At 38.3% G+C, this 12,071-nt stretch overlaps 1 protein-coding gene across 1 annotated transcript in view; it reads right to left on the minus strand.

Annotated features, from left to right (window-relative positions):
- The window catches only part of Invadolysin (leishmanolysin-like peptidase, invadolysin), a 217,513-nt gene that overhangs the window by 42,837 nt on the left and 162,605 nt on the right, over nt 1–12,071 (minus strand). Inside the window, exon 3 of the mRNA XM_070671411.1 lies at nt 1,636–1,666. Within this exon, the coding sequence (XP_070527512.1) occupies nt 1,636–1,666 (31 nt within the window). The remainder of the gene's footprint in view (nt 1–1,635; nt 1,667–12,071) is intronic.

Consider the following 12,071-nt stretch of genomic DNA (forward strand, 5'->3'; position numbering starts at 1 on the left):
ATACAGCAACGTACGATCGAGATAAATCTGCGGCGTTTACTATACGATATTGCGTCCTATCTTGTTTTAAGTGCACAATTTCATAACGGATGCACGCAACACGATGTGTAGGATAAACGGAGGAAAATCATTTTCAATATTCAGTGACGAATACAATACATAATATCACTCTGCATTGTTTGAATTGCAAATTTCTGTTTCTATTCCATTGCAATTTACACTCCATTTTATATTATTGAAAAAAGACAAAAACCTCGAAATAACGTTATTATCGCTGGAAATATCGTACATTCCGGCAGTTTATTACAATTTTTCCACTCAAATGTACATACGCGAACATGAATATTAAATACATCGCATTTGCGACAGGTACAATAATATTTAAGGATTAGTAAAATGCTGCGTTCATTTAGAAATTGAAATAATTTGGGCAATACCTTTAGTTTACGCACAACTTTAACACAAACGGAATTTCAATTCTAATATTTCAAGAAAAACATAAAAATAATTTTAACATAAAACATTATTATATATTTTTACTTTTCTAATTTTATTGTTTAAATTCGTAAAATTTTAATAACTACTTATAAAAATATTTAATACCATCAAAATAAAACCTTGGCAAAATTATTTTTCGGGACGCCAAATTTATAAATAAATATATTCCTAATTTACCTCCGCATTTAACCAATATATTTACACGGCGAGTAGATAATCACGGTGTAAATGATAAACGAGCGATGCCTTTCGTTAAATATAGAGACCATTCATTTTAGCTTTACCGGAATAGCGACTCTCTAGAGAGAAGCCAGCAATTCCCCGAGATTTGCCGGCTCGATTTGAGAGATTATCGTACAAGCTAGGCATCTATTTATGCGGAACAAACGATGGTCCATGCGACGGACGTTACCAGACGAGTCTGATTGAAATGCGCCCAGTAATTTCCGGTTATTTGACACATACAGTTATACTCGCGGCGCGGTGCATTAGACCACCATGACGCCAGCAGCGTTTGATATGGGAGGGAATGCGTAGGTTCTACTACGGTCCATTTCCATCCGTTGCGTTTCGTATATCGATGTCGATCAACGTCGACGAAATCGTACAGAGGCTTACGCGATTACAGAGAGCTAATATCACCAAGCTTTTAATCGATCTGACGCAAAGAGGGCTAGATTGTGAAACGATAATTCTAAATCCATACGCCATACGATTCAGGCTTAATTAGGGATATTCCCTCGAAAGCGACGAAATTAAGGATATATAATTCATATTTTTCTTTAAAAACAATGAAATCGGGGATAAACAGTACCTAATTACTATTAAATACGATTCTTATATTGTGCCTTCGTAATTATTATTTTCTTTTAACTAAAAGTACTCTCTCATTAAAGATCAAATTAAACAATTAAATTATTATGAATATTACTCTTATTTTCATTTATTGTATTAATCTTTGAATTATTATCGTAATATTGCATTTCGTACAACTGTATATATTTCATAAATTTTAGAAGACTTGATTTTCAGTCTCAGATTTTAGATAAATATAATTTCTGCTCTACATTGTTCCACAAGCGAGACGTTTAATTAAAGTTGTAAAAGGTAATGCTTCATCTTATCGGAATTACTTACGTTAATGAGATCCAGCTTCTCGTCGTCCAACCTGCAACAAAAAGTAAAAGATGGTCTTTTAGATGTAACGGAAGCTAACAATTTTCCGTCGACATTTCGTTACTGACCAACGTTGAAATGCCACTCGGAATGAACTGTAATAACATTAGAACTTGACAATGTACGGGGTGACTCGTTGACGACAGAAAACTATATTCCCCGGCCGTGCCAGTCCTCCAACCTACCAATTTCAAAAGTTCTCAGTAAACTGGTGGCCAAAACTAATTTTCCAACTAATTTCCAAAATAGGAATCCCAAAGCGCTCTGGTAGATGACCGAGAGATTATATTTATAACACGCGACGCGTAAAAGTAGACTAAATCGGTATTTTATTCAATTTTCTACATATTTCTTACGCTTCTCGTAAAACCATAAATTTTTAATTAAATTAATACAAAGTACTAAAAATAATTAACATGATAAATAATCATATAAATTACAACCACTTCGGAAATTAACGTATAATACCAGATTTAATAAATCTGTATCTATCTAAAGTTCAATGTATTAAAATTTTCAAAATCGATATCTATCTCTCGGAGGACGGAATTGTCATTACTCATCTTGTTACTTATTCTGTTTGTATTAAACCCGATCGAAAGTTCAATTTCCGAGTTCTGTTAACCATGATAGACGACATGCGGGCAAAACTGAAGTATACGCCGGGGCGAGTCTTCTCCTTAACCGGCTAATTCCTCGATTAACATTTTAATTACTCGGTGTACGAGGCGAAAGTTTAAGCGAGCTGCCCTAAGCTTCCACGAAGGAAGAAGATTAGAGTCTCGTTAGGGCGGTGCAAGGTCCCCGCTCCACTGGTCTTGTCCCCCCACATTTCATCCTCGGGACTAATTTCCCTCGGCCTGATATGCGTCGAAGAAAATTATTCGTCGCGTTTCTATCTACCGCCCGGAGGAAACGTCGCGCAAAACGTAAGGCGGAGGATGTCAGACACTCTTGTGGACAAAGCGCAAAGGACTTTAATCTCGGTGAAGAGCAAAAAGGTACGGTGCGTATGAAGCTACGCGATTTCACAGCTACTGTCGCGAGACAGCGCTTTGTGCAAAATGTCAGAAGTTGACGAGGTACGATTTTCTACGTCAGACGTTCCGCAACCAGTGAGCCTAGAATTTCGGTGATTAGAATCGTTGTAAGCTCCTTCGTTGCTCTTCGCCATTTAACGTCAGCTCACTTTCCGCGCAGTTAAAAGAAAGTGAGAAGGAAATAAATTTTTAACCGGTAAAAATTCTTATTTTTTTTTTTTTTTTGCGATAAATAAAAAAATCTCTGCGAGTATAAATTTTATTAAAGAAAAATGCAGGAAGATGAGACTGCGGCCTGTTTCTAACGCAGGCGACGTATGCAGAAAAATAGATTAACTTACGTCCCAGCAAAGTACATTCGCGCCACTCTGGTTTACTTAACATTATCCTTTTTAACGTAAAAATTTATGAGAGTTCGTATTCGAGGGCAAAGTCCGGAAGAAAATTAAGTAGGAAAAAGAAAGGAATTATAAAATATTACTGACATTTTAATCAGTAATATTTAACATTCCTACAAGTTTCGTAAATATGAACTTTAAATTACATTAGTAAAATACAGCCGTAAAAATAAAAGCCGACGTAATAGGAGAAAACAAAAGTTCTCACGGCAGAAAATTGTATTGTTAATGCAATCGCATAGTTTCCAAACAAGCTCGTTTTTAATCATAGAGAATGCTGCTGTTAGAAACTGCAGATACTGAGATTAAAAACGGCAGTTTAACGTTACTGATTGAAAGAAAAAAAAAAAGAAAAAAAAACTTATCTGTAGCTCACACCATTTTTACAAAGCGTCTCCAATTCAAACGGGTATCTCCTGTGTCTTGACTTTTTAACCGGCTCTTTCTCTATGACCATTCACCCTTCACTTCCGCCGTTCTTTCCTCTCTCGTGCTTCAAGCCCGTTGAACTTTTTGTTTTAAACGCATTGTACTTCTCTTACAAGCTTAGCGTACGTACACTCCGGTACCATTTTTATTTCGCACGAGTGTGCAGTTTGTAATTTTGCTCGTAAACGAATGAAATGTTTAATCTGCGCGCGTGAATAGGCAGCCTATTCCTTCGCCAAGTATGTTCTTCACTTTTTCTTAATACTTGATAGTTTCAGTTTTTTTAAATTCAAGTTATCCCTTTTACTCTTTCCTCGTTTTTTTTTCTCATCTCAGTCAAAAATCTTATCAATTTTAACTTTCTTTGTTTTGTACCGCTTTGCTCCGACGTTTTTTTTTTCTTTTTACATTTTTTTTCTCATTTACCATATCGTCTTCTATCTTCCATTAGTACTTTCATCGCTTATTTCCTTTTCTCGTCCCCTTTTTTTTTTCTTCACGTGACTACTTTTTTTCTTCCCAATGTCTTATAGCACTATTTCCTTTACGTCACATAATTTCCTGTTCATACCTTTCATATCTCTTTTATATTTTCCATTTCTATTATCTAAATTTGCGTCGAGTGAAAACGTTTTCATATTCTTTATCGCATTAGGTTTAGTTATTAATATTGCATTAACTACCGAAAACATTAATTAAAAAGTAATTTATAATTTTTTATAATAATTAATAAGTAGTCGCTATATTACACCCTGAAAACTATTAATTTGTTTTTTATTTATTAAAATAAAATAAGAATTAATTCTTTAACGTAATCATTAAATGCGACGTTGTTGTAATAAGACAGCGATTTGGTCTCGTCATATCTTTTGGCAGCAACAGTTTGGAACTTCGCATAGAGAACAAAAAAATTTAAACAAATGCACTTGATTTAGCGAGTTACTCACCGAGTTACCCAGCAAAATCAAACGAGACACCACTCTCGCGTTTTAGCGCCACGGAGTACAGCGTGTTGATTTAGGACGGTAAGTTATGATCTCGAGTACTACTGCAGCGCTGTAGTAATATCCCGTAGAATATGGAGGCGCCAGATAAATTTCAGTAGCAATTAGCGACCGCCGCGATAAAATCCATAATGTCGCCTCACCGCGGAGTCGCGCGCAACGTAAGCGCGAGCGTGTTAATTGAGTGTGAATCTGGTTATAACATCCGTGATATTCCGCAGTGGCAGAATTTTGAGTAGACTTTTATGACTAATTATTACGATGTATTGTAATAAGTTATATGGGCGTTATACGCCTAATAAGGCTGCGAACGTGTACATATAATTTCGCAGCCAGCTATTCTGATTATAATTGACAAAGAATTAGCAACGAGTATTGTTTTATAATACGTATATTTGGATATATAAAAATATTTTCTAGAACTATATTTTTAAAAACTGTTATGTTAAAAATTTGCGATATGTTTATTTGAAACATAAAATAATATTACTACGATAAATACCCGGAAAATCATAACTTTCAAATTTTTTAAGAATTTTATTGGTATTTAAAAAATTAGTTTTGTACGGACGTAAGCATTTTCAGTTTCAAAAAAATTGGAAGAAAGCTAAAGAATTGATAAGAAAAATATGCAAGGATGTTAATAATTTAAAATACGTAGAAATATTGTATGTTGATAATTTCTAAACTGCGAGTTTGCCAGCTTTTGTCGCTCGGTTGCCAGCGAAATTCTTTTCGATTTTAATTCCGAACTGATAAAATAAAAGTGTTTGCGTCGCAAAAACCCCGTGTAACTTTTATCACGTACTCGTCGCGGTCGGAAGTCACGTAGGTCGCGAAATCATATTACCCGCGGTCTTATCTTTTGGCCACCTCGTAATACGAAACCGCGCGGTATGCACCTGTATTCGCTACATTAACGAAATCAGTCATCATTCGTAACATAGAACACCGAAATCTGACCGCGGTGCTAATGTCCTGCAAATTGCAGGCCACGTTACGGTTCTGGATTATTGATGACACAGAATGGCCATGACTATGCGTCTCTATTATCTTTACGATCTGCAAATGGGGCCGCGGTCATTCGTTGCCTTGGATAAATATGGCGATGCTATGCGATTGTTTCGAGCTTAACACGCTCGCCGATCCGAAATATTTCCCGTTCACTATTTACTGCAAGGAATGCAAGGTGAAATACTGCTGACAATTAGCGCATATGCTGCTAGAAAGTGGCGCGGTATAAGCTATTAAAGTAAAATTGTTTCTATTTTTTTTTTTTTTTTTTATAGAGTGCATATTGTCCCAGATACGGCAAAAGAAAAATGCATACAATGCATACATGGTTATCTTTATTATCGCATATCTTATATATGTTAATTTCTTGTTAACATCATTGAAAAGAGATGGTCTCACATTGTACGTCCATAATCGATGTCTATAATTTCTTATGTCTATATGTTCCGGCGTAAAGATGGTAAAACGACTTTTAGGGAATAAAAATTCATGATGCCACTAAAAGAACGTTTCCCAGCGTAATCTCGCGCTCTATCCGCGTAAATCCACATCTGCTGAATTTGCGTCGTTATTCTCGGCATAAAATCCTTTTAAATGTTCTCATTTTCTCAAGGAAACACACGCTTTATGCTGCAATAAAAGTACCAGTCGGTTGCAACGGCCTCGCCCGTCTACGGGCGAGGTAGATAGTGAGAGAAAGAGGGATATAAGTGTTACGTCTAAAGTCCTCATTAGGATGCAGGGAAGGTGCGTGGCATACAATACGAGACTAAACGACAGTTATACTTCGTTGTCCCTTCAAAGTCTTTGAGCACCCGAGAGCGTGTACAAGTGATAAGATTTTTCAAGCGAGAGCACCACGAGTGTGTTGTCTATCCCGTTACCGTTGTCGTACTATTATATCGTAGTATCTCCGCTTTCAGACTATCTATTATCGCGTAAAGAAAAAAAAAAAAAAAGAACTTCACGTAGCAAAAGAGCACTTTACCCGAGATAAAGTATTTTGTAAAGTGACAAAATAGCGATATAGAAAAGACAAAAATAAAACATTTTTCATACTTTTAAAATGCTTGCTTAGAAAACACGTTTATTCCATCCAAAAAAAGTACAGTCGATTTTGTACTTATCTGATAAAAAAAATAAAATAAAATAAAATATGTTGCATTTCTTTTACGACAACTACAATTGAAACGTCTCAGAATTTGTACTCGTACATTCCAAAATACAGGCACACAACTACCATAGCGCAATTGCCGCCAGACCGCGAACTAGAACATCCGTGGGCAAGAATTTACATACTCGGCGACGTATGCGCGCGCACAATTTGCATTTATGTAAGTGCATAATTCGTTATGAAATGCAAGCACAATGACTATTAGCTTCCAAGATTAGTCTACGTCGAGCGACGATTCGCAGCGCGAGTCGGAGATTCTATTGTTCGCAAGTGACTATTAGATTCAAGAGTACCCCATTCAGCCTTTATTCGAATTAACTTGAACTCGAATTGCGCGCTATCATACGACGTAGAAGCGCTCATATAAATGCGAAATTTTCGATGTTACGATTATCGACTTACCGCGGCCTATGGCATAATAAATGAACGCGAGACGCGAAAGAGTACTTTACTGTCTAATAATCAATAACGTAATGCTTTTGATTTATTAATATGAAAACCCGATCGATAATCATTGTCATTAAAACACAAAATATCATATTAAACTATATTCTGTGTTATTTTAAGGATCGAGATTAATACTAATTATATACATTTAAGATTCTTAGATCTAGATGATCATATATTCCACAGAATACTGCATAAACACATTAAATATTTACACAGTTGCATATCTCAAGCTGTTGAGACAGTCTTGTTATTAAAACCAATTTAACCGACATATCTTGAAACACATTTCGCAGGAAAATGCTGGGGTTCTAATAATTCTCAAGAATGTGAACTTTAATAGGTCGTTTAATTAAAAAGAAATCCAGTCAGTGACATTTTTCCTAAGTTAGATCTCAATCTGATCCGTGACACGCGGGGGAAACGCACTTGTGATACTCGGAGTAGTGATTTCCGGAGCGATAGCTATTTAGGATCACTTCTGCTCGTCGTAATCTTTGTTCGTTTTATGCGGTCGTAACGAACTGCGTCGCGCGACACCGACTTGCAACCACTGCGCTCGTGACCGTTCCATATTTAAGGCGCGAGTTCGTCGGGAATAAAGACCGCGAGCGGGGATTTAATGTCACGGCAGTCTGACGCACGAGATCGCCCCCTCGCTCGTTTCGCCAACTGTACGCTGTAAACGCGCGTAGGGAGTAAAACCAGCCCCGTCGCGCTAAACGCTTTACCGCGTTATTACCATCTTGTTCCACGCGGAAGCACGTGGGGCACGTCGTCTCGCTTTTTACGCAACGAAAATGTGACATATCGCGGAGAAAAAGTAGCTTGCCGACCGGTGCGTCGCGGGCGCCGCTCATAATCACTTTGGCAACACTTTGCCATCGCGCGATAGCGAGTTAAACGAGATTTTCATTCCGGCGACGCTGTGGGGGGAGGGGGGGGGAAGGCAAGCCGAGACCGAGTAATTCAACGTCAGCGAAAAGTACCGCCGGCTACGTCGCGGAATTGGTATTTCGTTAGAGTAACGATTTTGCATTATGCATTCATTTGACGATCGAGTGCGCGTTTGATATCCGACTTTTAATCGGCCTCATTAAACCAGGCCGCTCGAGAATTTGTCGTGGATGATGACGGGCCTTGCGACAGCCCATAAAAAATTCATGAGCGCCAGTAATTTACTTCCTTCATCGCGAGGCCAACCCTTGATCTTCCACCCTTGCATTTTCCACGGAGAGAGCTCTCTCCTCGTCGGGTCGCGCTAACGTCGCTACGCTTTACCCTCGTCGGCGGAGATTTAGCGTTGCGATATGACGGCGCTTTCCGAGGACAGCTTAAGGAATCGGCAATGACTGGGACGGGTTATACAGGCGAAACATCGTTTACCCGATACGGAGACCATCCGTCATGGCAACGATAACGAAGACTATTTTCCACCATCCATTACCGAGATCGCTTAAGCTGCATCGCTCAACCCCCTCTGTATACTGTCGTTAAAGGGGTTGCTCTTTTTCAATTAGAAAAAAAAAAAAGGGAACTTTCCTGAGATAACGACCTCGTCGTTAGTGCGGACCGGCCGTAGAAGTGCGATAACTTCGATCGATCGCTCGTTGTTGAAGTATTTCTTTCGCGGCGGCCGCCGTAATGGCGGCGTTTCTTCAAAGTTTCTTTTATTGCGCAGCTGTATTATTTTCGTCCGTAACGAATCGACTCAGCGAAATCGCCAACTTCATTTGACGGTGAATTAGAGACCCCTGTGTTCCTTGATTGCGCACGCTCAACGAGCAGCAAGATATTGCTGTTCAACATATGAGGCAAAAATGTCACTGACTTTATTTCCCGCGAGCCGCGTTTGCAAAAAGAACCCACGGCTATAATCCAACCGAGAAATACGAGAATCGCGTGAAAAGCATGAAACTGCTTATGTTAGATGTGCTTGAATGCAATTAACATTAAGACATGCACTTACGATTAAATTTTAAAAAGAAAAAAAGATGTAGAATAGTTGTGCGCGCGATAAACACGAAAATTTACGAAATTTTAAGCGTGTCCTTTCTCCCAGCTAACGCAATTACGAAGAAACAATTACGAACGACAAGTTGCATATTTAACGATATTATTCTAATTAATTTCATTTATTCACCGATCGTCGTATTCCACTCTAAGAAAATACATTTGTCGCAGTATCGAGATACTCATTTAATCGTAAAGACTTTCCGAGATCGATCAATTAAAATTAAATTTAATTAAAGCTTATCGCACGATACGTATAAGCAAAAATAGAACCAACAATTACCGAAGCATCTTCAGTTCCGGATAATTTCCTTCTTATTATTTACATATCGCCGTAGTTTACGAACTACCGACGTAGAAAAGTGTCTCGCTCACGCACTTGCGAGCTTTAAGTCGCGAGCAAATATCACATTGTTATAAAATAGCCGTATTACCATGATTACGGGCGCAAAAGGAAAGAGAAGAGAAGAAAGAGAATGAACGTATCGTGCGATCGCTGGCATGGAAAGTCAACGAGTAATTTAATAACGCCCGAGGCGGCGGCGACTCTCCGTCGGCCTTAACGACGAACTTTTCCGTCCGTTTAAACACGATAATAACGAGAGTGGCCTCGCGCCAACGCAGTCGTAATGCCGATAACAGGAACGATATGGTAACTACTCTGGTACTTTCATGAAACGATTCCGGATAGTCCGAGGGTAGTACACCTATCATAAAACACGTCGAGCAATCAAAACGTCAGGTAAATAGTATCGCTTCATCGATATTGGATGAAAACATTTTATGCTTTTTATAACAGAATCTATAGATAATATTTCAATCCATCGGTCTGTTTGTTCTAAATAGAATAAATATAGAAAAAAAAAGTAGCTTTCAGGATGTATATTTCACAATATGCGACATTCATTTATTAAAGTACCAGCTTTTATTATAATTCTTAATATGCATTGTAGTCTAAGGAGAATATATCAAGATTTAAAGAGATAATTTTAATAATTTTGTGTTTCTAAAAATAATATAATATGTATCACTTATACAAAGACAAAATGTATAGGGAAAGAACGTGAATCGTTGACTCGTACTACTGATATTGCGAAATCATTTTGATAAAGTATTATCATTGATTATTTAAAAGTACCGATGCAATATAATTATTCTTCGGCATATTCCTTCTTAATAAATTATATAAACAATTTTCTAATATTAAAATTAATTAATAACAATTAAATAAATATGCTGCGATTATGCTTCGAAAGTTAAAATACGTAATAATACGAGTGATATTCAAACACTCAACAGTAAATAAAATTGCAATTTAGGTAACCGTGGTTATCATTAGCACTAATCACGTAGATTGCGACTGAGAAATAGAACAGTTCACCATGTAAAAATACCATGGTTCATTCAGTTTGGCATAGCCTTGCTTTATCACTCCGCGGTTCAATTACAATCTGAGCGCTCCCTGTTCCCCTCTTTTTTTTTTTTCGGCTATATTGTAGAAATCGAGAGGATGAGGGACTACTCCCCTAGCCCTCTCAACGCGTTTTACCCTTCAAAGACGATCGTTCGACAAATCTCGCGGTCTAACCGCATCCACCATGCCGAATCGATATCTGCCGTCGAAAACGGCGCGGTGAATACGTGTCGCTGCGGCGCTATACAACGGTTATATGAACATGCATATATTTCTTTTTGCGGATATAGACGGGTGGACGGGCCTCACCCCCCTTTCCTAAACGCGAGTGGAATCGGCGGGGATCGCGAGGGACAGGCGCGTATGTGTATACACATTCGTGGAAGCTTAGCCATGAGTAATGGCGTACGGTGGCAGGGAGAACCCGGACGGTTGCCGGTGGTTAATTATACGGTGGGATTAGCTTGGCCGGCACTGCCGCAAACCCACCTCTATAATTTTCTCGAGGGTTCAAATTCGAGCGTAAAGCGAGCCCCAGCTCGAAAGTGGGAATGGAGCGAGAGAAAGAGAAAGAGAGAGGTCGCGTAGGAGGTGATAGTAGAGAAGGAGGTAAGAGATGGCCAGCAAGCGAGGCTTTGCATGAGATAGCGCATCCTGATTGCGTTCACGCTAGCGTTAGGTGTATCTTCTATTTGCTATCTATTAGAATTCAGGTCTTGGCATACTAAACGCCGAAAACGAAGGAAAGGAGACCCGAAGAAGGAGAAAATAGAAAGAAATTGACTTTACTGTGTCATAATAATTGTTTTAACGTAATCTGAACCAATTACAGTGTTGAAAATTTGGAGAAAAGCTTGTGCATAGTTTACGATTTATGTCATGCATAATTAAAACATAAGTCCTCTTTATATGTATACGTGACAAAGAAAGGGGCTTTAGAGAAACTTTCGTGTAAAAAAAAAAAAAAAAAATTTTGCTTAAAGCATATATGTAATTAAAACTATGTAAATATCAATATAATTTTTCAACATTACAATTAATTGATTTTCCTTTGAAACAATATACGAAACATATGTTTCTTACTATTTTCCGTTTCGCAATGGCTCACGCAAAGAACGGATTTATCATCGTATCTTTTTCTTTATCGTCGCAAAGTTTACGATTCCTACCAGCATTATCGACCAATATGCTTCTTGTGCAAGGGATCAAGCGAGATCCCGGGCGAAAGGGAGGAAAGGGAGGAAAGGGAAAAGAGGATTGCCACTGAAGGGCAAAGAGATGGGTAAACAGATAGAACGATAGAGAACAGAGTATGCTATCGTAAGGTCGAAAAGGGAAGATCAAACGCAACGTAGCGCGATCGATGATAGCGATATTATCTCGGCAATCTCTCTTTCCAGTAAAAAGCGATAAAAATCGTGTCGCTCGCGGATCGTCAGGCTTGTCGACTACAGATCCCTTATA

This window comes from Cardiocondyla obscurior, linkage group LG02 (assembly GCF_019399895.1).
Source record: "Cardiocondyla obscurior isolate alpha-2009 linkage group LG02, Cobs3.1, whole genome shotgun sequence".
Taxonomy (NCBI): domain Eukaryota; kingdom Metazoa; phylum Arthropoda; class Insecta; order Hymenoptera; family Formicidae; genus Cardiocondyla; species Cardiocondyla obscurior.